We start from the raw sequence: 26940 nt of genomic DNA on the forward strand, positions 1-26940 counted from the left end.
TGCTGTCGTGCCCCTCAAGGACCATGGCTCCACCGGGAGGGTGGTGCCCCAGACTCAGCTCAGGCTGGGGCCAGATGGGCAGCACCCCAACGAGCAGGGAGGAGCCAGCAGCTAGCCAGGCTCTGCAGGCCCCAGGATGCAAAAGTCCAGGGAAGAGGCCCTAAGGCCATTCTCTCTCTTCCAAAAGTGACGAGTGTGCATCTGCCCTTCTCCCCCAGGAGGAAATACACTCTGGAGGCAAGTGGCCCTGATTTCCATCAGCTCCTGTGTGGTCCTAACCTAAAAGAAAAACCTCAGTGGTGAACGATTTTGAAGAAAATCCTCTGAAGCAAAGTTACCAAGGTAAAAACAAAAACACACAAGGATTTCGTGAATCCTCTCAGGAAACAAAACTCTGATCCCCAGCACCTGCGTGTTTGGTGATAAACTGAAAGAACCCCTGGGATTTCCTAGAGCTTCAGGAATAAACAGCCTGGGTCCCTCCCGGGGTGTTCTGGGGGTCCCACATGCCTCACAGCGTTTCTTGCCCTAAAGCTCCACCACTCCTAGTGCTAGTTCCCTATGGGACCAGAACATCTTACAGGGCCCCAAACCTGCCATGGCAGTGAGGAGGCTCAGGCCACACTCCAAATCCCTTCCCGCCAGATCTCCAAAAAAATAAACATGCAGCTCTGACCGTAGCTGAGACAGGCCTCTGGGGGCAGGGGGCAGGGAGTGGAGGGGGCTGTATACCTCGGCTCTGTCCTTTGAAATCTTACCCTGGCCAAATCCACGCAAGGAGCGCCTGCAGAGTCAGGAGAACTGAGGGAAGGAAGGATTTCCCTACCCAGCCAGGGCCCACACACGACAGGCTGAACTCCGCAACCCACAGGCCGCCCAGCTGCACACCCATGCCGTTGCGCCCGGAGGGCCTGGGGCCCCGCAGAGCCACCTAACAGGGCTCCCCACATTCCCTCTGGCTCCCCTCCAATCTGTTCTCCTAGCCACAGCCAGAGGGATCCTTTCAAGATGCAATCTGATCGTGTCACTCTCCACTTAAGCCCTTCAATGAATCCCCACTGCTCTTGGAATCGAGACAAAATCTCTACCGAGAACTACAAGGCCCGCGCCGCCTGCCCCCCACTCCCCCTTCTGATTCGCTCCCTCCTGTGGCAGGGCCTTTGAACTGCCATCCGTTCTGTCTAGAATACTCCTTCCTCTTTGCCTGATTCCAAGTGTTCCTTCCAGCTGGTCAAGCTCCCTATCACAGGCCTGCAGAACACCCCAAACTCCTCCTCTGCAGCACAAACCAGATGGATTTGGGGGCTTCCTTGACTGGTGTCTCAGCCCCTGCGTGAGTTTATAAGCTCCCTGAGGACATGAACTGTGTCAGTTTTTTCTCACTGTTGTATCCTCAGGGCGTAACACAGTACATGGCACCTCATAGATGCTGCATTAAGTTACTGCTTGAATGCATGAATAGATTTGCATTAAAGTGGACATATTTCAAATAGCAATGGGTTGAGTGGGTTTTCCAATGTTTCCCTGCTCCCCGCACCAAAGGGAAAAAAAAAACCTATCCTAAATAAGAATTACTCTCCCCGGGGTGCCTGGGTGGCTCAGTCAATTGAGCATCTGACTCTTGAATTTGGCTCAGGCCATGGTCCCCGGGTCATGGGATTGAGCCCTCAGTCTGGCTCTGCACTGAGCATGGATCCTGCTTGGGATTCTCTCTCTCTCTCTCTCTCTCTCTCTCTCTCTCTCTCTCTCTCTCTCTCTCCCTTTCTCCCTCTGCCCCCCACCCAGCTTGCTCTCTCTCTCTCTCTCTGAAAAAAGAAAAGAAATGCTCTCCTTATCCAATCATTATGTTGTAAACCTGAAACTAATCTAACACTGTGTCAATTCTACTTCAGTTTAAAAATAAATGGGGGCACCTGGGTGGCTCAGTCAGTTGAGCGTCCGACTTCGGCTCAGGTCACGATCTCACGGTCCGTGAGTTCGAGCCCCGCGTCAGGCTCTGGGCTGACGGCTCAGAGCCTGGAGCCTGCTTCAGATTCTGTGTCTCCCTCTCCCTCTGACCCTCCCCCATTCATGCTCAGTCTCTCTCTGTCTCAAAAATAAACAAACATTAAAAAAAAATTTTTTTTTTAAATAAAAATAAATAAATTTGAGGGCACCTGTTTGGCTCAGTTGGTTAAGCATCCGACTTCAGCTCAAGTCACGATATCACGGTCCGTGAGTTCGAGGCCCTGTCAGGCTTTGCACTGACCTCTCAGAGCCTGGAGCCTGCTTCGGATTCTGTGTCTCCCCCTCTCCCTCTGTGCCCCTCCCCCCGTCATGCTCTGTCTCTCAAAAATGAGTAAATGTTTAAAAATATTTTTTAATAAATAACCAAATTTTTAAAACAAAAAAATTTATTAAATTAAAAAGAAATGCTCTGCCCAAATGGACACCAGCCAAGAAAAGCTCCACGCACTGAGGACACTGCTGTTACCAACAACTTCCTATAGCCCACAGGTGAAGAGACTGATTTTTACTCAGCTGCTCTCATAGGAAAATTCCAGCCCCCAGGGCTTCAGCTGCTCTGTTCCTCTACTTCCTTCAACACATCAGCACTTCTGCCGCAGGGCCTTTGCCCATGCTGCTCTCTCAGCCCAGGACTTCCCAGAACAGTCCTTCCCTCCTCACCTGCCCACCAACACATACACCTGACTGACTCCTAACATCCTTCGGGGCTTCAACTGAAACATCTGATCTAGACCACCTCTTTTATGTGTTCACTCAGCTCCCCCTCCAGAGCTGGGACTAGAATTTGGAGTTGTGTGCAATACTATGAGATCCTTTGTTAAAGGCCAGTCTCTCCTGCCAGGCTAGGAGAAGCAGAGGCCACATCTGGTTTGCTCCCTGCTGTATGCCCAGCACCCTCCACACAGTAGGTGTTCACTGAATAGAGTGAAAATAGGCTGATAAGCAATCCTGCCCACCGAGCCCAGCTGCTGCTGGCAAAACTCGGCCCAAGCGCGGCACACAGTCCCGCCAGCTGGCTGAGCCTTGCCCACAATCCTCAGGCATCAGTGGGTCATGATCAGGAGGCTCCCCCAACACCTCCTGCCCCAGCAGAGACCACGGGCCTGGAACCAAGTGCTGGGACTGCCCTCCAGCATACAAGAAGTCAAGAAGCCCCAGGGACGAGTAGTCAGGCGCCCCATGCCAGGACAAAGATGCTGCTGGTCGCACTCTGCCTCAGGCTCCTGGGGACCCATCTTGCTTCCTTGGCTCGAATACTAGAAATATCTATACGATCACAACCAAGCCAACTCATTTAAGCCTCACGAGAGCATCTAGCTCACATTATGAGGAGACTGAGGCATAAAGCCTTTGAGTAACTTGTTCAGGATCAGCTAGCTGGTAAGTAGGTGGAGGACGTAAGCCTTAGCATGTCTGACTCCAGAGCCCAGATCTTTCTTTCTCTTTTTTTAATTGCAATAAAATACACATAATAAAACTTACCACTTTAACCATTTTAAGTGCACAGTTCAGTAGTGTTAAGTGTATTCACGTTGTTGAACAACAGATCTCAAGAGATTTTTCATCTTGGAAAACTGAAACTCTGTTCCCATTAAACAATAACTCTCCATTCCCCCCCCACCCCCCCGCGCCCTTGACCCTGGCAACCACCATCCTGCTTCTGTCTCTAGGAATTTCACCATTTCATGTACCCCATATGAGTGGAATCATAATAGTATTTGTCTTTTTGTGACCGGCTTATTTCACTTAGCATTGATGTCCTCAGAGTTCATCCATGTTGCAACATGTGCCAGGATTTCCTTCCTTTCTCAGGGCCGAATTATATTCCAACTGTGTGTGTGCACCACGTTGTGTTTACCCAGTCATCTGTACATGGACGCTTGGGCTGCCTCCGCCCTTTAGCTGTTGTGAATAACGCTGCTATGAACATGTGCAAATATCTTTGAGACCCTGTTTTCAATCCTTTGGCCGCATAGCCAGACGTGGACTTGCTGGATCTTCTGGTAATTCTGCTTAATTGTCTGAGGGATCGTCAGAATGTCTTCCAGAGGGGCTACACCATTTTACATTCCCAGCAATAGTACACCCGGGTGTTTCCACACCCTCACCACCAATTGGTATTTGCTGGTTTTTTGATAGCAGCCCTTCTAATGGGTGTGAGGGGGTCAGGGCCCAGCTGTTAACCCCCATTCCATGGTGTATTCTGTTCTGAGGCGTGAAGTCCACCCCAGTCTCTTCATTACCAAGGCCTGGACTTGCCCTCGCCAATCCCCTTCCCAGGTCTGGGGCCTAGCCCTAAAAGCACAGCCCTGCCCACCTCAGGCCCCTGAGAGGCTATCCACCAGCTAACGCTCTGACGCTGAGTCCTCCCACAACACCTCCCCACATCTCCACCCCTGACTCTGCTCACTGAACCCCCACCCTGAGGCTGGACACCTCCCTGTGCCGGCCTGCACTTGGGCCCACCCTGCAAACGTGCGCAGGCCGGACTCAATCGCAGCCAATTTGCCTTCATGCTCCAGGGCTAAGCCCTCACAGGGGTTTCACAGGTGCTGAACGAACGTCGGATAAATGAGTGAATGAATGAAAGAAGCCGGGCCTTATTAAGATGTGTGGTGCAGTAGCCAGATTTTAAAGACTAAACACAAACACATCTCAGAGCCTCAAGGCTCAGGGACTCTGGACACCCCGCTCAGCAGCCGTCTGTGCCCCCAGGCACATGGTACGCCTCTCCAACCCACTCCTCAGCAGAGCAGCGATAATAGCTTCCTCCAGGGACAGTTGTGAGCAGAAAAGGGCAGGGGAGGGTAAAGCAGGGCTCTGAGCCTGGCCCGGGCTGGGGGCTTTCCGTGGTGACCACAGACCCCATCACAATTCCCCGCTGCTGCTCTCCTTCTCTGACCTGTCTCCCCATCCCCAAGGGTCTGGCTCCTCATTTCCAGATCGCCCCCCAGCCCTCCATGCTACGGTCCATCTGCCCCTACACTGCCGAGCCCACTCCCCCTCAGCGCTCCTGCGTGCTTTCCCCTCCCGCAGACTTCCTCATGGCTGACTCACTCCCAACCACCTGCCTTTGCCTCCCACTTCTCCCAGGAAACAGGCTGCCCAGCTTGGCCAGTGACCCACACCACAGGTCCAGAAGCTGTCCTCAGGCAGCCTGTCTGCTCTCCCAGGTGAAGCCCCCTCCCCATCTCCAAACTCCTTCTCCGGCGTGGCCAAGAACCACCTGGCCAGGTTCGGATCCACAAGCAGCCAGGAGCTCTTGTTCTCCACCTTCTCCTCCCCTGTTGCCTTCTCTTCCTCCTGAACCCACCCACCCCCGTTTTGAAAGTTTATTTATTTATTTTGAGAGAGAGAGTGGGGTAAGGCGGGGGGGGGGGGGGGGGGGGAGAGACTCCCAAGCAGGCTCTGTGCTGTGAGCGCAGAGCCTGATGTAGGGCTCAATCCCATAACTATGAAATCATGACCTGAGCTGAAATCAGGAGTCACTCTTAATCGATTGAGCCACCCAGGTGCCCCTTCTTTTTTTTTTAATGAGATATATAATTGACATACAACATTATGTTGGTTTTGGGTGTACAACACATTGATTAGATACCTGTATATATCGCAACATGATCAGCACAGTAAGTCTAGTTAACATGTGTCACCTCACATAGTTATAACATTTTTTTCTTGTGATGAGGACTTTTAAGATCTCTCTTAGCAACTTTCAAATATACAATACAGCATTTCTTTTATTTTATTTACTTTGAGAGAGAAAGCAGATGAGGGCGGTACAGAGAGAGAGAGAGAGAGAGAGAGAGAGAGAGAGAGAGAGAGAATCCCAAGCAGGCTCTGAGCCATCAGCACAGAGCCCAATGTGGGGCTCAATCCCACAAACTGTGAGATCATAACCTGAGCCAAAATCAAGAGTTAGACACTCAACCCACAGGCCCCCGGGCGCCCCTGGAATACAGTATTATCAACTGCAGTCACCATACTGTACTTGAAATCCCAGGACTTACTGACTTTATAGCTGGAAGTCAGTACCTTTGACCTTCACCCACATCACCTCCTGCCATCTTACCGTGGGCGGAAGCTAAAGTCAAGCCTCATGAATCTTCAGAGGATGCACTTTCCTTACCAGGAAACCCAGTGCTTCTCTCCAAATGTGTTCTGGGCACCTCCTGCATCTGAATCGCCTGAATTGCCTTTGCCAAAAACCTGCTGAATCAGCATCTCGGGGATGGGTCTCGGAATCTGCATTTTATACCAGCTTCCCAGGAAATTCTTTTTTTTTTTTTTTAAGATTTTATTTTTTGTAAGTAATCTCTACACCCATTGTGGGGCTCGAACTCACAACCCTGAGATCGAGAGTTGCAGATTCTACCAACTGAGCAGCCAGGCCCAACCACTGCCCCCCAACCCAGGAAATCCTTATTCCTGTTGAAGTTTCTGTTCCACCTCTTCACCAGGAGGCCTTCCCAACTGTCTCTCCAGTCCACATACTCTACAAAGTAACCATCCCCTATCCCTACCCTTAAGGTCACCTTTTAAATGTAGCTGATTATTGGCAACTCAAACAAAAGAAGTAGAAGCCAGGTTCTCTTCTCCCGCTCAGCCACCCTCCCCAAAGTTCACTCCATTCCCAAGGTCATTCCCCCAGGCTGGAGGCTTAGGGCCCCATGACCTTCTCATTAGCTCTCTCTGTACTTCCTGCCTCGGTCCAGTCCTGTTTCCTCCTGTGGCTCGGCCCCTGTGGCTCAACTCCATGAGGACTGTGGCTGTTGCCCACTGGTACCGTAGCAAATTGCCACACGCTTAGGGGCTTAAAACAACACATATGTATTATCTTACAGCTCTGGAGGCCCCTTTTGGCTCATGGCCCCTCCCCCATCCTCCCACCCCTTGCTTCCATGGTTATATCTCCTACTGAAGCTGTCCCTCCTGCCTCTCTCTTACAGGAACCCTGTGATGATGTCAGGGCCACCCTGATAACCCAGGATCATCTCTCATCTCAAGATCCTTAACTGCATCTGCAGACCCCCTGTGCCATGTAAGGCAACATATTCACGGTTCCAGGGATTGGAACAGGGACATCTTTGGGACCATTATTCAGCCCACCATGATGACTATATTTTCTAAAGCAAAGATCAGAACCATAAAATGTCTTGCTAAATGTTTTTATTTTGTTAAACTTTTTTTTTTTAAGTTTTATTAATTTAAGTAGTCTGTAACACCCAACACGGGGCTCAAACTCACAACCCCTCAATCAAGAGTCACATACTTTTCTGACTGAGCCAGCCAGGCACCCCACGTCTTGCTACATACTTAAAAAAAACAAAAAAAAACAAAAAAAAACCAACTCATTGAACACATCTTTTTTGAGCACCTACCAGACAATGGGACTACAAAGATACATGAGACACAGCCCTGCCCTCAGGAAACTCAAAACCCAAGGTACCCATCAAACAAACCAGCTTCTTAAAAAGCAATAAAGTGCTCTTCCTTCCAGAAGAATTCCAATTAATAAGTGTAGAAGGAATGAGGGAAATAGAAAATCAAAATTGCGTAATAATGGTTGTAGGCAAGATCCATTAATGGATGCTAAAATTAGTAGGTAAGAATTTGAGGACAAAAAGTCTATGGCAGCCTCGACGTATCTCCCCCAAATATTTATTAACAGCAAATGTGAATTCAGTAATGTCACAGGGAAGAAAACAGGCAGACACTGTCTTAACCAAGAGATTAAGGTTAACATCACCAGCAATGAGACCTATCAGTGTCACCTACCGCTGACAGGATACACTGGGAAGGGCACACCATCCCCGCGGCATTCCTGCCAAAACTCCATTACCTCAATCCAATCAGGGAGAAACATCAGACAAAGCCAAAATGAAGAGCCTTCCAGAAAATAACTTACCAGTACTTTTCGGAAGTGCCCATGTCCTGAAAAGCAAGAAAAGACTAAGGAATTGTCACAGACTGAAGGAGACTAAGGGGAAATGACAACTAAACATCATGTGGAATCCTGGACTGGACCCTGGGATAGAAGAAGGACCCTGGGGCACCTGGGGGGCTCAGGCGGTTAAGCGTCTGACTCTTGATTTTGGCTCAGGTCACGATCTCATGGTTCTTGGGATTGAGCCCCACATTAGGCTCTGTCCTGACAGCACAGAGCCTGCTTGGGATTCTCTCTCTGCCCCTTCCCTACTTGTTCTCTCTGTCTCTCTCTCTCCCCCCACCCAAAATAAATAACATGAAAAAAATTTTTTTTAAATTTTTTTTTTTTGAACGTTTATTTATTTTTGGGACAGAGAGAGACAGAGCATGAATGGGGGTGGGGCAGAGAGAGAGGGAGACACAGAATCGGAAACAGGCTCCAGGCTCTGAGCCATCAGCCCAGAGCCTGACGCGGGGCTCGAACTCACGGACCGCGAGATCGTGACCTGGCTGAAGTCGGACGCTTAACCGACTGCGCCACCCAGGCGCCCCGAAAAAAAATTTTTTTAAAGAAAAAGGACACTAGAGAAGAAGTTGGTGAAATCCAAATAAAGTGTGTAGCTTACTTAATAGCCTTGTGCCAATGTTAACTTCTTAATTTTGATCATCACGCTATGGGTAAGAGAGATGTTAACATTAGGGGAAGATGGGGCACCTAGCTGGCTCAGTAGAACACGCGGCTCTTGATCTTGGGGTTGTGAGTTCGAGCCACGCACTGGGTGTAGAGATTACTTAAAAACAAAATCTGAGGCACCTGGGTGGCTCCATCGGTTGAGCATCTGAATCTTGATTTCGTCTTAGGTCATGATCCCAGGATCATGGGACCAAGCCCCACGCCGGTCTCTGTACTGAGCATGGAGCCTGTTTGGGATTCTCTCTCTCTCTCTCTCTCTCTGTCTCCTTCTGCCTCTCTCCCTTGCTTGCATGCACACTCTCTCTCTCAATATAAGTAAGTAAATAAATAAATAAATATTTAAAATAAAATAAATAAAATCTTTAAAAAAAGAAAAGAAAACATTAGGGGAAGCTGGGTGAAGGGTATTTGTACTATTTTTGCAACTTTCCTGTAAGTCTAAAATTATTTTAAAATACAAGTTGCTCACATTTTTGTTTTAAGAATAAAATCACAGCAGTGGCAGTGAAACCACTGTCAACGGAAAAGCCAGAAACCACAGTGACCATAACCAAGTGGCCTCCCCGCCACCAGCCGGTCTCCCCCTCCACACCAGAGCCAGGCAACAGGATGTCGTAAAACACTACTTTGCACTTGTCACCCTCCGCTCAAAACCCCTGGGGTAAGTGCTCAAAGGGTCTTTTCGAAAGGACACAGGGGCAGCCTGAAGGGGCTCCCCCAAACGTGGGACACACTCTGAGCGTCCAAATAAATAATGATGGAAACAACCCAAGGAACAAAATAATAATCCCTGAATCCATCCTGTTATAAACAGACAAACAGATGGAGGAAAAGGCCAAGTTCTTTCTTGCGGTAGAATGCCAGCTGATACGCAGAGAAGCAATGAGGATGCTAGAAGTGACTCAGCGATGGCTGCTAAAACCAGTGGCAACTGATGTCCCAACGTGACCCACTGAGGACACAATGCCACTTACGTAGCATAACCTGCCAGAAGTGCATAACCTGAGCATAATGATGAGGATGGAACAGATGAAGCCAGACGGAGGGACATTCTACAAAATAACTGGCCTGTCTTCTTCAAAACTGTAAAGGTCAAGAAAAGCAACAGGCTGAGTAACTAGTCCAAATTAAAGGAGACTACAGAGCTGTCACAAGTGAATGCCATGTGTAATCCTGCACACACCTTCCGAGAGCCACGGATGACATTGTTGAGGCAACGGATGGAGTGCAAACAGAACAATGGAGCAGATACCAGTACTGTAGCAATGTTCAGTTTCCTGATTTTGATGGCCGTATTCTCAGAAAATCCACACCACGCTAATTAGACAGAAAGACTTACATTTCAATGTAATCTTTTTTTAAAATATGTTTTCTTTTTAAGCAGGCGCCATGCCCAACACGGGGTTTGAACTCACCACCCCGTGACCAAGAGTCACATGCTCCACCGGCCGAGAGAGCCAGGCGCCCCTCCAACCTAATCTTAAATAGTTCCAAAAAACAAAACTGTGCCTATGCATACTATATGATAGAGCAAACAGGGAAATATGAACAATCGAATGTGGATAACAGGCATATAGGAGCTCCTTATGTTTTTGTTGCAACTTTTGTACAAAATTGAAATTATAACAAAACAGAAAGTTACATGGAGCACCAAAGAGTCTTTTTGGGTGATGAAAATATTCTTTTTTTTTTTTTTTTTTTCAACGTTTATTTATTTTTGGGACAGAGAGAGACAGAGCATGAACGGGGGAGGGGCAGAGAGAGAGGGAGACACAGAATCGGAAACAGGCTCCAGGCTCTGAGCCATCAGCCCAGAGCCTGATGCGGGGCTCGAACCCACGGGCCGCGAGATCATGACCTGGCTGAAGTCGGGCGCTTAACCGACTGCGCCACCCAGGCGCCCCGAAAATATTCTAAAATTGGATTGTAGTGATGTTTGCACAACTCTGAGGATTAAAAAAAAAAAAAAAAACCACTGAATAGTAAAAGAAAAAAATTTGTTTTGATAAAAAAAATGTTATGCACACACACACACACACACACACACACACACACAGTCCCTCTGATGGCTCCCTATTTCCCAGCCCCATGGCCTAGTGCCCATCCATTACCCTAACCTCCTATCGCAGAACTCACCAACACGAATGTACCCACTGGCTGGATCCGCTCCTTACTCTCCTCCCCAAATGTATGGCACTCACAGCTCAGCCCTTACCTAGGTCCTGCCCAGCCCTCAGACCCCATCAGCCCCTCTCCCCACCCCAACTCCCGTCTCTTCATCTCTGACGCTGATGGACTACTTGTCCCAACGTTACTCTAAACACTCTACACAGAGTATCTCATTCAAACTCAGCCCTGCAAGGTAAGTGTCATCATTGGCTCCACTTTATAGATGAAGTAACGGAGTCACTAGTGAGCCGGCGGGGATCTCTCAGGTGGTAGTTGATGGAGCCAGGATTCAGGCTGAGCCATCCTCACACCAAAGCCAGCGCCGGTAGCCGCTGTGCTTTAGTCCCCATAGACATCTTCGCACACCTGCTCTTCTGCAGACAGACCTTTCTCGCCCACCAGCCTGCAAGCTCCCTGGGGAGCGGGTCCACACTCTGGACCTCTCATAACACTATGCACACAGCAGGTGCCCAACAGCTGTTTGTCCGCCACAGGCTGGGTTCCAGAAAGAAGAGGAGGGGGTTGCAAACTCCATCAAAAAGAGGAGCCCGTTCTCCACCCCCACCCCCTCACCCCCACCCCCTCCCCAGCGCAGCCCAGCTCCCTGGCTACTGCCCAAGGCCCGGCCGTCATCTGCTCTGGGTAATAAGTATTTGTATGGCGATAATTACAGCATTTGGGGAGAAAATCCCATTAAGCAAGAGCCCTGCCGAGCTGCTAATGCCGGCACAGGACTGGAGGCCAAGCTCCTGTCTGCTTCCAATAATGCAGGAGCCTCCCGTCCCTGCCACCCTTCACCCGGCCCCAGAGAGCACGGCTGTCCCCTGCTCACAGCCCCAGGCAGCCAGGACCACCGAGGACCAGCCCCCTGCCTCCGAGAGGGGCACGGAGGCAGGGGCAGTGTTCTCGGGGGCATCCAGAATACCAGTGGCTACGCGGTGAGGGAAGAGGGAGCGGGGCCGTGCTGGGACCCAGAAATGAGTGGTGCCCCAGTTGCTTTCATGTCCTTGCAATTCTGTCACCTTAATAACAATAGTAATACTACCATTTATGGGGCACTTGCTGTGTGCTAGGCCCTGTGCAAAGTGCCACTCCCAGCACTGTCGCATTTAAATCCTCACAACCAGCCTCGCAAGCATGTCTGCTATCGTCCCCACTTTGTAGGCAAGGAAACGGGGTGCTGAGGAGTCACGTCTTCTCCAGAGTACTTACCCCAGTTTGCCATTATGTGTTTATTCTCATATTGTGCCATTCATCTCTACCTCCCTTACTGGGCTAAAACTCAGGGAGAGACAGGTGGTTTGGTGTTCTGTCCGGCACTATTCACTCAGCACGATGCAGACACTCGATAGACAGCTATCTGTTGAATGAATTAATTAAGCCCCATAACTTGTCCAAGGTCCCCCCAGCTGTTGAGTGGCAGAATGGGGCTAAAATCCCAGGCAGTCTGGCTCCAGAGCCATGTCCTCATGCCATCTACCCTGCAGAGAATCCCTGCAGGCCACCACCCTGCTCCCTCCTGCAAACTGCAGGAGACAAAGCTGCCCAGGTCCAAGGAAGGAGCACTCTGGACAGCCAGACTCCAGAAGAGTCCCTTGCAGCACCACCAACACTCACGTGCTTACCTCCCAAGCTCTCTCCTGCCCCACCGGAATCCTCAAACCTTTGCTTGAGCTTCTCAAATAATAATAATAACATCACCCAGTTAAATCACAAAGCATTTTCACACAGCCCTGTGCCAAGCACACTACCAGGCCCTCTACGTGCATTCGCTCACTTAATCCTCACCATCAACCTGCAAAGCTGTCATCATCGTCCCTTTTACAGATGGGGAAACTGGGTCTCAGAGCAGATGGAGTGACAGCACCAAGGGCCTGCCACCGGTCATGCAGAGCCCAGCAATAAGCCCAGAGCACCTGCTACTGGAGCCGCCATCCCCACTTAGAGGCAGCCTCCCCTGCACAATGCAGGTCTCCGCTGCAGGAGACCACAGTACAGACATGGCTGCGGTCTGGCCCCCTGACCCCTCTCCATGACCACCACCCAATCGTCATTTGGAATTCCAAACAGGCTCCTGGCTGTCCTGGGAAGTCTTCCTTGGGCATGCCCACCCAGCCCCATTGAATGGGGCCTCCAGATTCAGGGGGCCAGACCAGGAAAAGGCAAGGGCCCTCCAGGCCTCTGCAGCAGGCAGGCGAGCTAGGGCAGTGGACAAAGTGGCCACGATGCAAGAGAACAGGCCCCCAGAACCTAACAAACAGCAGATCATGCTGGGCCTGAGGTGTGAACGGAGACCAATGGGCCTCCCCCAGGGCCTTTCCCAGCCTTAGCATCCTCAGGCCTCTCCTGTCTCTGCACCCTGCACCCACGAGGGCAATCTGTGACAAATCTAGAATACAAGTGCCTGGGGTGGGTGGGAGAAGCGGTGTCCCCGCATATTACACCCTCTTATCACACTCTCCTGGACAATCTAGTCTAAAAGACTGTTTTAATTTTTAAAAACTCCAACTGAAAATCAAAGTCGTTGAGTAGAAGAAAAGACAATTAATAGCGGCCGTGGTTAGGTCCCTCTGAGCCTGAGTTCTACAAAGAGATGAAGCTTCCAGGCCTCCTCCACCACACCCCTAACCCTCACTCCGTATTTTAATTGTTCCATTGCAGCGAATTATTCAGCGTCCCTGCCTCACGCAGCCCGCCAGCCCCACATCCCCTCTGGCTGAACCAATCTCCTCAACAGCTCTGGAGTCTGCATGGCCCTTTCCCAGAAGTCTCCACAGCAAACCAATCCCTTCCCACTTGGGGGGACAGGCCTGGACCCAGAGTTACGGGATATGTGATCATAAAGTTGCCAGGTCTCATGAGCTGCCATAGAAACTGCCCAGAAGACAAAAGGCGAAGGCACAGCTGCACTCTTTCCCAATTTCACAGCCGCAGAAGCCACTGTCTCAGGCTCTGACACTGCACGACACCCCTATCGATTAGACAGGGCGTTTGCTACAGCTATTTTGGGTCTGCCGGGGCGCTCACCAAGGCCTCTTTTCAGGGTGTTCTATTCCTCTTCAAATGGCTCTTCAGAGGCCTGCCTGCTGCACAGGCTTTCACCGCCTGAGAAGTTTTGCACTCAGCAAAGACCAGACTTCCCCCGGCTTCCCCCTGGTAAGTCACCCCTGGATTCCATCCCTGAAGTCCCCAAAGGAAAAATCCAGAGAGAGAGAGAGAGAGAGAGGACTTCCTGACTCTTCCTCACCTTCCCAACCTCAAGCCCTGTCACATCCCACTGGATGTGACACGCTGCAGCCCCGGGACAAAGCCAGTCCACTCAGCCATCAGGCTGGCACATGCACACCTGCGGGCCTTTTGCCCGAACGTTCCCTCTATTTGGGCTGCCTGCCATCTCTGCTTGGCATACTCCGACCCAGCCACTATTGGGTCCCAAAGTATGCTAATAAAATGGCCCATCCTCTGAGAAGCCCCTTCCCTCCAGAAGAGTGCTTCCCACCCCAATGCTCCCCACCACAGCCCCATCACACTGCCAGCCTGGCCCTCTCCCAAGAGCTTCCAGTTATGTGTCCCCTGCCTGGTCCTCTCGCCTGTATATCTCTTGAAGGCAGGGACTTGCCCACTCCCTGCTGGAGCCTCAGCACCGAGGGTAGTTCCTGGCTCTGTTACACATTTGCTGAATTAAATAGAGACTTTTCTCCTGATCCTATCACAATAATACCTCTCACTTAGTAAACATAATGAACCAGGATCCTTTCCATATATGATCTTCGGTCCTCACAAAAACCATCAGCAGCCCCATTTTCTGGATGGAAAGTAACAAAGGCTCAGAGAAGTTAAGTAACTTGCCCAAGGTCACACAGCAACCTCAGCAGTTGAAGGCCCAACTCTCTTTTGCATTAGGAAATTTCACTTCCATTCCACCCTGATAGCAAAAGCGTTCAAGAGAACTGAACGCCAAAACTGACACTGTCCTCAAGACTAAAGGTGGAGAGAAAGAGCAAGGAATGAGATGACTTCAGCATTCAGGTCCAAAAGCTAAGGCAATGGGCTACCGTGTCACAGACCTAGGCTGTCATCAGCATAACAGCTGCAAGAAAAATGCCCTGTGGATGCAGCAAAGGAACAGAGAATAGGTCCAGGACAAACAGGTGTGGAGGGCGACCCTACAACCTCAGGGGTCCTCTGGGCAGATTCCTGACCCTCAGTCCCTCTCCATAGCCACACAGGGTAATGCACAGGCTGCCCCAAGGAAACCTGATTCTGTCCAACCTCTCCCCATGCCAGCATCTCTCCGCAGCCCCACAACACACATGTACACACACACACACACACACACACACACACCAATTCCCATCTAGATTGCATCTAGATTGCAAATTCTCTGAAACCTCCATGGGAATTTTTCAGACTCAGCCAAGAAGAGTCTGGGGCAAACGTGTGTTCACTAATTGCTGACCTTGGTACAGAGTTTGATCCAGGAGATAGCTCTCCCCAGGGTCAGATTTCTGCCTTTGGCCAGCTGGGAGCTGTGAAAATGCGCTCAAGTTATCGAGATATGTATGCCTTTCCTGAGAGCCATTGCAGTTGCCCAGGAGTGTGGGGAGAAGGGGCAGGCAAGTTTCAAAGGAGCTGGCAGCCTTCTCCAAAGTCCAGTTCAATAATCTCCCAAAGCAGTCACCTCTGCAGGCAGCACAAAGACCCTGCATGTGACCAAAAATCTACACGCATGGCCTATGTACAGGGACTCTCACAACCTCCCACTACTGAGGTGACACCACGGATACTAGGAATTCACACAGACACACATTCTGCAGGAGAATCTGGAGAAACAAATTATATAGATCCATACACACACACACACACACACACACACACACACACACACCCTACAAAGCTCAGCCCATCTAGAAAGGGCTGAGTTTTCTCAAGAATTTAGAAGTAAGAGACAACAGGGGAAGATGAATTATTTTTAAATGACTTCATGGTCCATGTCTCCACTCCAGGCTCCCGACCCCTCAGCATTATCACACCTACCCTTTTCTGGGTGTCGATGTAATATACCCCAGGCCCCAAACCCAAATCCCTCACGTCCCATTGTCTGCCTCGGTTAGGGATGGCTGGATGTGAGGTGGGGGGGACCAATGCCTGACACCTGCAAGAGAAGAATTCTTAAGGCTCTGGGGCAAACAATGGGGAGGCAGGGGAAGACTGGAAACTTCAACTCCATCCCATCTTGCGGCCCATCACCTGCCTGCTAGCCCACAGAGCCCAGTCCACACATGCAGCTCAGACCACAGCCCAAGCCCCATGTGCCCAAAAGAAGACATGGTGCCTGGCAGTGCGAGGAGCTTCCCCCCTGAGTGCCAGGAAGGCTTGCTGGCACCAAGTCACAGGCACCCTGTAGGAATCAAGTGCTAGCGCAGTGGGAATGGCCTGCCAGGGCTAAGGGCAGGGTGCAGGGGTGAGGATGGGAGCTGACAGCCCCGCCAGGGCCCTTTGAATCCCGGGAAAGGGAAACCCGGGTGCTGCTGGCTCCTGGCTCAAGAAGGACCGCGGCAGGCACTGACCCGTCTATTGGCCACAGAGCCCGGGCCCCAACAGTGCTGCCCCACCCCAGCCCTGAACTCGTCTTGGTGGGAGGGTAACCGCGGGGCTCCCTGAGCGCTGGGGATGGGGGCCGTACTCACAGGCGCTCCGTGTTCCGTGGGATGTTCTTTGGGATGGCCTGCAGCCCCGTGCCGTGGCAGTCCACCGTGGTGCCGGTGCAGGTGCAGAGGGCGGGGCACGCGGTGGCACCCAGGCGCCACGCGGCTGCCCACAGCAGCAGCCAGAGCTCGGGTCGGACGAGCCCCGCCGAGGGCCCCCTCCCGGGCGTCAGCGCCATGGTGCCCTCACCGCGTCCCGCTGGTCTGTCAGACGGCGGCAGCCGCTTACCATCCCCGTCCGGGGCGGCCTCCAGGTGCGGTCCCGGGGCAGCGCCACCGAGGAGACCGCGGGCTCGTACGCGATGCCCTTGCGGGCTGGGAGGCACCTTGCTCCTCCAAGCGACGGCTCCTGTGTGCGGACCGAGGGAGGGCGCCTCGGGCGGAGGGCGCTCGGCTCCTCTCCGGTTTCTCGCTGGCTGCGTCTGTCTCCCTCTCTCCCTCCCTCCAGCTCCCAACTGACTGCTGCGAGGAGGAAAATGGGCAGGCCCCGCGCGCGCACGCACCCTGCGCACACACACACACACACACACACACACACACACACGCACAATCACACACTCACACCCGCACGCTCGCTCCCACCCGGCAGTCATCCATCAATCGAAAAGCACACATCCAGGGCCAGACTCCTCCCCGCCCTCCCCCAGCAGCCCCCTCCCCCGCCTCCCGACGACGACCACTCGGCGGCGGCTGCTGCGAGCAGCGTACAGTTTCAAAGGTGGAACCTCCGAGGCGCCGCGAGCGGGCAGGGGGCTACGGGGGAGGGGATGGGAGGATGGCCACCGCTCAACCTGTCCAGTCCTGGCCCTGGCCGACTACACACACACACACACACACACACACACACACACACACCCCGCGAGTATGTGCTCACTTAGACCCAAGCACTCGGAACCGCAGCCCCAGCAGCTGTGCCAGAGCGAGGGGGAGATCTTATTTTGCCCCCTGGACCCCCTTCCCCAGGGCCACAGACATGCTTTCCCCGACGTCAGAAACGCGTCCCAGGCCCCACCAGACTTGCTTTGTGAATACTTGGTGAAAGGAAGCTCCACACCCCAGCTCTCCAAGCTACCTACCTTACTTAGCCTTGGACTTTGAGGGCAGAGCCTTGGTGGGGGGAGGGAGGCGGAATGTACAACAACCCTAGGCTAAGTACAGTCTTCTCCCCTGTCTCCACCAAGATGGCAGCAACCCACTTGTCTGAGAAGACAGCAGCTACCTGCTCCCTCATGAAAATGGCCCTGATGTGGACATTTACTCGTCGGGGAGATGTTATTTCTGCCCAGTCGGCTACACTGGCTTCCCAGGTGGGGATGCAGGGTTTGGGCAGAGTATCAGTGGGGGTTGGAAGTCCAACCCACACTCACAGCAATATTCTTCCATTTCTGACAGATGAAAACGAATATTCGGTCCTGCCATCAGAGGACTGCAGACAGGGCTGGAAGAGGGCTGGGTGGCCTGCTTGGGAGAGAAGCTCCTTCCACGGTCCACCCATGTCAACCCCCCAAGCCTCTTACCCTCCTTTGGATAGGGACTTTTCTTACTCCAAGGCAGGTGTAGACACAGGTGTGGGCATGGGTGTGAACAGGAAACCCAGAGAGGGAGAGAATTATCCTCAAGCCCAGAAAAGATGAAGGACCTCTGGAAAATCAAGAACAGCTGTGGTTTGCTACCCAGACATCTTTTGTCCATCGTCCCCTGATTCCCGGCCACCTACAGGCGCTGGCAAGAAGAAACAGTTAAGCAGTTCCAGAAGCACCTCCCTTCCCTGGAGCTGGCTACCTGGGTTTCCCCTCAGGAGGAACCAGAAAGAAAGGTAGCTGGTCCAGGAGGTGCCAGGGGTAGGCACAGCATGGATACAGCTTGTGGGGGGCGTGGGGGATGTGGCTAGTCTCCACGAGATTAAAGCCTTATCCACCAGGTATCCAAAGACTTGGGGGGGGGGGGGGGCTTTGTTTTTCTTTTCCACCTTGATGAAAATTTTACTATCTCCACTGTCATAGCAGAGATAGAACTGTGGCCAGTATGTCACAACTAGTGTGACTGGTGTTATGGGCTTTTGACAGTTCTTTTTCAGGTTTTTACACACTGCTCTCCATGACCTCCATCCCAGGCCATGGGTTCTTCAGTATCAATCAAATGACAACTTGAGGGGAAGGGCCCTTCTTGGGGGTCCCCAGGGGCTGTGACCTTAGAGAAGCTTCCCACACATTAAACCAGAACTCCAGCCTACAAGAGCCTCCTCACTCCTCTCCCTCACCAATTTCTGCTGCTTCTCCTCAGGGCGCTCAGCCCCCTCCTCTCACAGGCCCTGCCAGCTGCCTCAGGCAGAGTTAAATCCTCATTCCACTGAGCCTGCTGCTTTGTTTACCCCCTCTTAGCTGGAGCTGTTTACACATGTGGCTCCTTCCCTGACACTCCTCCTGGGGCAGAGCCTGCCTCTCCCCCCGGCTTACTTATTTCCTCGCTTTGGCACTTAACCCAGCACCTGGCACTTAGTAGGCCTGTCACAGACGGCACTCAGACTGTTGAAGATGTCCAGTTTCCAACCTTCTGCTCCAGCGGTGCCTCCCCAGCCCGGTGACCTCAGAGGGCTCCTCAGAAGCCAGGACCCATGTGGGGAAGAGGGAGAGTGTTGATTAACTGGGCCACTTGCCCTGGGGGCTTCAGAGTGGTAGGGTGATGGGATGGAGGGAGGGGTGGGAGCCAGCAGGGGGCTGCAAGATCAGCCCTGCCCGTGTCTCCCAAGAGCCAGCCAGTGCCCTAGAAGCTTCTAGACTGGCCTGGACAGTGAATCCCAAATTGTCACCACCTGGCAAAGCCTGGCGTTTCCTATAAAGGGGAGGGAAGGAAGGGGGCCCCCTCAGACCCAGGACAAAGACTCCCCATGCCAGCCTAGTCATGGGAGGCCCTGCCCCAGCAGCCAGGCAGCTCCCCAACTTGGCTCCTAGCCCCAGTTCCTCCACCCCAGAACCTGGCTGGCTCCCCAGTTTGGGAGGCAGCTAGCCATGAATGAACGCAGCTCATTAGCGTTCCTAGCACATTTACTCTTGAAACAACCGCCTGGCCAGCCGCTCACCCACCACCCCCACTCTGCTTTGCTGGTTCAGTTTCCTCTCCCAGGCCCCTCCCTCTGTTGGATCTCCCTGCCCCCTCCCTACAGCAAGGCCACCTGCTCCCTCTGCACGGGTGGGGAGGAGGCAGCCTTGTCATACTGCTTCTGCCAGGAAGGCTCTGCCAAAGCCCACTGGCTACCGTCAGGGCAACCCGGGATGGCGGGGTGGGCGGGGGGGACTGGGGGCTGGGTCTCCCCATCCCAGTGGTGGGCATCTCCTCCAGCCCCCTCAGCCATGCGTGCTCAGGAGTTGAGGGCCACCTCCCGCCTGAGACTGGGGAAACCTCTGGGGAGTGTCTCCTTCCAGCTTTCTGCACAGGGCCCTCTCCTCCACCTCCACCAGCCCTTCTGAGGCACCGAGAAGCAGAGCACCTGGGTGAGGCTGCAGAGCACTGCGGTTTGGATTTCTGGACTGCAAACGGCAAGAATGAGACAAAACGCCTGCCATCTGGGCGTTCGTTCAACACCATCTATTAAGTATCTATGTATTATGTACACTGTCCTGGGACTTGGCACTTCAACAGAGAATAAGAACTGCCCTGGCCTGCCCTGAGCTCCCAGTCCAGTGGGGAACAGAAAGAGGAAAGCCCACTCTGCATGATTAGCTTGGTAAGAAGGAGTGTGGAATTGCAGAGAAGCCAGAATGTGGCGCTCAGGGTAGGGCCAGAAGGCTTCCTGGAAGAGGAGGCACTTGAGCTGAATCTTGAAGGATAAATAGGCATGGGCTGGGCAGCAAAACAGGAAGAAAGCCTTTCTGGGTGAAGAGAAGTACAAAGGAAAGGCACACAGATTGTGGCAGCATCTCAGTGGCTGAGCTGGGGCAAGTTCAGCAAGGCTAAAATGTGGCAGGTGTTCGAGTGGGAAGTGCAGGTAGAGATCTTAGAGATGGCAGGTGGGGCAGGGGCGGAGGAGGGCGGACATCCGAGAGGCCCTGGTGCAGCCATTCTGGCTTTACTGAGCTTGCAGAAGTCCCTGGCCTGTCCCCATGCTCAAGCACAAGCGCATATATGTAGGTGCCTGCAATGCACTATCCCTGGAACCAGTGACCCAGAGAGGACAGGATGATGGCAGACGAACAGTTTCAGCATATGCTTTTTTTTTTTTTTTTTTTTTTTTTTTTTTTTTTACTGTTAGGATTTTTTTTTTAGCTGTATAGTATGACTTAACCTCCCCATCACCACCAAAACATTTTTAAATACCTTTGTATGCTTATTATAAATGCCAATTCCCAGGACCCACCCCAGACTTTCTTAATCAAAATCTTTACTGTTAACACACTGGGGAGTGAGAAAGTATGATTCTGATGCGGGTTCCGGGGACCATGCTCTAGAGCCTGGTGTGCTGAGTTAATCAGTTTGAACTTGGACCTGAAAACTCTGGGAGCCACTGAAGGAAGGGGCCCAGTGAAGACAAAGGGTCTGAGGCCTGTCTGCCTTCCTCATCTCCAGTCTCCACACACTCTTAGCAAAGATGAGACACATCAAAGAGAAAGGCAGCCATGGGGGACTGGCAGGGAGGGGACAGAGCCACGTGGCAACGGATGCGTAGTAGTAGCTTCAATCACAAGATGTCACAGCTGGAAGGGGATAAAGAAATCATCAAATCCAAACACCACCATACAGTTGGCAGCTCAGAGAAGTGAAGCAACCAACCTAACCTCACAGGGCAAAGGAATGGCAGAGCCGGGCCATGACTGAGGCTGCATCTTGATCTGCTAGGCCACACACCTGAGAAGAACACAGGATCTTGTCCATCCTGGGCACTCCTCCTGACCCTACAACCCCAACAGGGACTGAGAAGCCAGAAGTCCCCAGGGAAGTGGTGCCAGCAGGGCTCAGGATATGGTAGCTTTAATCTCTAAACCCCTTGAGGCACTCCAACTTGAAGGAGGCTGGACTGCTTGAGGCTTTCAATGACAAAGCCTAAAGCAGAAACAAGCTCCTAGACTTAAGATCAGTGGCTTTTCTAGAGGCTACCATATGCATCCAGGACAGATGAGAAGGAAGAGACACGCAGAGGGGAGAGGGAAGAAAGGAGAGGTGATGAAGACAGAAAGCAGGGGGCAGAGTCTGTGCAGGCAGCCATTTGATCATTCATTTATCAGACACTGATTGCATGCGGACTGTGAGCCACGCATTGAAATACAAGAGATTTTTTGCTTGGGATTCATTGGGCTTCTTGTATCTTGCTCATGGTTTAATTCAAATTTGATGTTTTCCATCATTATTTCTTCAAAAGCTTTTTACATCCCCTCCTTTCTTCACCTCTGGGGACCCCAAGTACACATATGTTGGGCCACTTGACGTTGTCCCAAAGGTCACTGATGCTCTGTTCATTTTAATCTTCTCTGTGTGTTTCATCTTGGTGAGTTTCTACTGTTGTGTTTTCACGTTCATTATCTTTTCTTCTGCAGTGACTAACCTGCTGTTAAGCCCATGCAGTGCAGTTTTATCTCAGACATTGTGGTCTTCATCTCTAGAAGATCTATTTGGGTGTTTTTTCTCTCCCATATTTCTTAATGTGCTTATGGTTTCCTCTGCCTTCTCATGCATATGGAATATAGTTGTAATAACTACATCTATGAATTCTATTATCCTGCATCATTTCTGGGTCAGTTTTGATTGGTTGCTTTTTTTCTTCATTATGGGTCATATTTTCCTATGACTTTGTATCCTAGTAATTGTAGATTGGATGCCAGACATTGTGGATTTTACCTTATTGGGTGCTAGATATTCTTGTATTTCTAAAAAAATACTCTAGAACAGAGTCAAGTTACTTGAGAACAATTTGATCCTTTAAACTTTCCTAGGCAAGACCAGAGTAGCCTTTAGTGTAGGGCTGATTTCCCCACTACTGAGGCAATACCCTGTGAATAGTCTACCCAATGCCCTGTGAATTTGGAGGCTTTCTACTCCGGCTGGTGTCAACACCAACTCTGTGGGAGCTCCAAGGATTGTTTCGTCTACTCCATTTGGGTGGAACTTTCCCCAGCTTCAGATAGTTTATAGCATGCCCTGATTGATGTTCAGCTAAAGACTAGGGATGGGATGGAGCATCACAGGGAGGAACCATCTGCAAATCCCTCACTACTCTCTCTCTGCAGCAATTTCCTCTCCCATCTCCCTGGAAACTGTAGCCACCTTGGCCTCCCAATCTCTCAGCTTCAACTCCACAATTCAGCTTCATGACATGTTACACTTGGGTGCCCCTCCTGCTCTGTGGCCTGGAAACTCTCTCCAGCCTATAAGCCAAGGCAATTATAATGCTCATCATACTTGTTTTCCCTCTCAAAGGAATCACCATCCTACATTACCAGTTGTCCAATGTCTGAAAACAGTTGTTTCATTTTTGGGTTTGTTTTTGTTTTTGTTTTTGTTTTTGTTTAGTTGTTTAAGGTGGAAGGGTAAATTTGCTCATTAGTCTACCTACACAGACACAGAAGTTTGGGGGCGCCTGGATGGCTCAGTTGGTTAAGCGGCCGACTTCAGCTCAGGTCATGATCTTGTGGTTCATGGGTTCAAGCCCCGCATCAGGCTCTGTGCTGACAGCTCAGAACCTGGAGCCTGCTTTGGATTCTGTATCTCTCTCTCTCTCTCTCTCTCTCAAAATTAAACACTTTTAAAAAATCTTTTTTAAAGACAGAAGTTTGGGGGCGCCTGGGTGGCGCAGTCGGTTAAGCGGCCGACTTCAGCCAGGTCACGATCTCGCGGTCCGTGAGTTCGAGCCCCGCGTCGGGCTCTGGGCTGATGGCTCAGAGCCTGGAACCTGTTTCTGATTCTGTGTCTCCCTCTCTCTCTGTTCCTCCCCCGTTCATGCTCTGTCTCTCTCTGTCCCAAAAATAAATAAACGTTGAAAAAAAAAAAAATTAAAAAAAAAAAAAAGACAGAAGTTTGTAAGAGATGTTTAGCAACACTCTATGCCCTTTAAACTCTCCGAACATGCTAAGGAGATACAATCAAGCAGTCACTTGACTTTGACAAGTATCACGAAATTGGCCAGAGAAGAAGGGGCCTCAGTCACATGGGGCTTCTCTCAGTTCATAAAGCAGCTCACACTCTGTGCACAAGACAGTCCCTATGCTAGCATGCTCTTTCTGCCATTCTCAACATGGCTTAGTCCTCCTCCTCCTCCTATGCAACACCTCCTCCAGGAAGCCTTCCCTGACTCCGGGTTGAGTCAGCCCCCTCCCCTGTCATGCAGTCTCCTGGCTCCCTGTGCCCCCTTCAGAACACTGATACTGTCATTTGTAATTGCTTGTTTACCTAATGTCTCTCCTCTCCCCCTAGGCTGGAGCTCCATGAGGGCAGGTTCCCATCTATCTTGTTCCCTAATGCCTAGTTTAGGGACTGGAGCATAGAAAATGCTGAATAAATATTTTTACTGAAGCATGGGGTGGGGGGAGCATTCAGGGGAGGTGTATCTTGAGAATAAAGGTGCAAAAAAGGCAGGTCTCCTGTAAAAATCAGGATAATAAAGAGTCACATATGGCTAGAAAGAGAATTCCCCAGGGAGCAGTGAGTTGGGGTGTTTTGGAAATCCATGAGCATGGTATAGCTTTTCATTTATTTGTATCACCTTCAATTTCTTCCATTAATGTGTTACAGTTTTCAGAGTACAGGTTTTTCACCTCCTTGGTTAAATTTATTCCTAGGCATTTTATTCTTTTTGATTAAATTGTAAAAGAGACTGTTTTCTTAATTTCTCTTTCTGCTAGCTCATTGTTAGTGTATAGAAGAAATGCAACAGATCTCTGTATATTGATTTTGTATCCTGCAAATTTACTGAATTCATTTATTAGTAGGTTTTTTGGTGAAGTCTTTAGAGTTTTCTCTATATAGTATCATGTCATCTGCAAATAATGACAGTTTTACTTCTTCCTTTGGATGCCTTTTATTTCTCTTTCCTGTCTGATTGCTAGGGGTAGGATTTCCAGTACTAAGTTGAGTAATGGTAAATCTAATTTTTTAAAAAACATACCAAACATTAACATTATTGGGATTATGGGTGATTTTTAGCCTCTTCTTTTATACTCTTCTCTATTTTCTACAAAAAAAAACCCCACATTTTAGAAATAAAAGCATAATTACTAAATCTATAATTATTGTCTGAATAAAATTACCATTAAACTTAGTATTCCAAATTTAATTATTTTATGAGCAAACTAAATAACACATTTTACATTCCTGCATTGAAGAGCTGTTATAAATCTGCAAAGGATGCTTAAAATAAGTGATGGCTTGTATGAACTATCTAGAATAGGTAAACTCAGAGAGACAGAGAATAGATTAGAAGTTATCAGGGACCAGAGGGAGGAAAGAATGGGGAATTATTGCTTAATGGGCACAGAGTTTGTTTGTTTGAAAATAGAGGTGATATTGCACAACACTGCAAAAGAAATTAATGCCACTGAATTGTACACTTAAAAATGGTTAAAATGGATATATATACCACAATAAAAAATAGTAATGTGATGGCTGCGTGTTACAGAACACCCATCGGATCACTGGCTTGTCTCCAGCTGCCCAAGATGGATGCAACAAATTATGAAAACGGTAGTTACCACTAACAATGAGCAACTGCTGCCCAGAGGTAAATAAGCTGCTCATCATCACCTGCTGACAGGGATCGGGGATTTGAACCCAAGCAATCGGACCCCAGATGTCACACCTGTAACCATTTTACTGCACTCGACAATGGCAAAACCGTCTGTTGTAGATTTCATATGACATAGATCGTCTGTAGGTAACCCTGCAAGGAAGGTACTGCTCTTCCTACTTACGGACAGAAATCGGAGAGGCTCACAGTGAACTGCTTGCCAGCTTATCCAGCTGGTGGGGGCAGGGTTCCATTCTTAGACCCAGGCTGGTGCCTGCAAAGGCCTGACAACTGTGTAAATGACTGACTGCAGATTGAAAACAACCGAAGCAGTATTTAAATTGACTTGGGGGAGGTTTGGAGGATTTTCAGGCAGGGCAGGAAGAATTTTTAAAATCAACTATTAGGTTGCTTTGCGGCTTCTGCCAAGCCAGTTTGGGTCCTTGGAGGGTGTTTCATCTTCAATGAACATTCATCAATGAACATTTATCAACCTCAGCCAGGGCAGCGGTCCAGAACCTAAGGTTCTGGGCAGGTTTGTAGACACTTGCTCCCTGCAGGCTCCACCTGGCAGGACATGGATGGGGTGCCGCTGCGGGTTCCGGGGAGAGGGAGAGGCGGGTGAGGGCAGCGTGGATGCTCAAGGGTGGGGTGGGGCCATGTGGACCTGCTGTCGGGGCGGGGGGGGGGGGGGCTGCTAAGCAGGGGGGGCTCCCACCAAACAGAAACCACTCACTTTTGTTGGATCAATCAGGACAGTGCCTCCGGACAAATGGGGATGGACACAGCACAGAGGCCCTCTGGGAAGTTTCAGGCACCATCTGCAAGGAGATGAGGGCAAACTGTACCCAGGGAAGCACTGAACTGGTCCAGCTCTGTGACCAGTCCAGTATGTCCACCCACCCAGACCTCAGTTTCCCTCTATGAGAACAGATGCATAGCACAGTTCAATGCTTCTCCAGAGATAAACTGCAATCCCCAAGCTACAGCCCCATTTTACAGATAAGGAAATAGAGCCCCTAGAGGAGAAATAACTAACTCAGGGTCACAGAGCTGACTGGCTATCATAGATCGGCTTCCATTATGTTCATATTTGCTGTCCAGCACCTAGCACAATAACTGGGACCTGGCAGATGCTCAAAAATGTTTATGAAATCAAAATGAACTGTAATGGGAGCAGAAAACCCAGGTCCTCGATCCTTGAGGAAAGACAGAATTTAGAAATCCAGTTATCGTAACCGTCCAGAGCCAGACCAGCTGGCGTCTAGATAAATGTGCCCAACCAGGGACCCCGGACTGCTGCCCAGGCAGATCCACTCCTTTCTGCTATGAAAATCAGTTGCTTACCCCTTTCCCCAGCTGCCCATTCCCAGGACTTAGGGTGAGGAAATCACCGGAGGGCTTTGCCTTAAAACCTTGGAGCTGGAAGGAAACTTCCACAGCCTCTAGTTACAGTTCTGTGTTATGTCTCCTTAAAAGATTTTCATCGAGTGGATTCAACAAATATTTGTTGTGCATCCACTATGAACAAGGCTCTTCATTGCTAAAACAAGAAGTGTGACCCTTGTTAAAATTAGAAGCAAGTTTATAAGTCAGAAATTTTCTACAACCAGAGGTATTTAGTGAGCCAACATAATAAGCTTTCAATACAAATGGTATATACAGCAGCTATTATTTCAAAAAGCAAAGATCTAGGGCAAAAGAGGTCATTTTTTGGAGAAATTGCC

General features: G+C 50.5%; 1 protein-coding gene across 2 annotated transcripts in view; it reads right to left on the bottom strand.

Annotated features, from left to right (window-relative positions):
* SLIT1 (slit guidance ligand 1) overlaps positions 1-25968 on the bottom strand; it is a 184356-nt gene extending 158388 nt beyond the window's left edge. Inside the window, exon 1 of one of the 2 annotated variants that reach the window (XM_086680526.1) lies at positions 25950-25968. Coding sequence is in view for 1 of the 2 variants with exons in the window: in XM_086680525.1 (XP_086536651.1) it covers positions 16486-16682 (197 nt within the window). In the remaining variant the exon portion in view is untranslated. Of the gene's footprint in view, positions 1-16485; positions 17035-25949 lie in introns of those variants that run through there. The other variant, XM_086680525.1, reaches the window with a different exon arrangement.
* Between the last annotated feature and the right edge of the window lie 972 nt (positions 25969-26940).

This window comes from Puma concolor, chromosome D2, assembly GCF_028749965.1.
Source record: "Puma concolor isolate L17-30 chromosome D2, mPumCon1.1.hap2, whole genome shotgun sequence".
In the NCBI taxonomy this organism is placed as follows: Eukaryota; Metazoa; Chordata; class Mammalia; order Carnivora; family Felidae; genus Puma; species Puma concolor.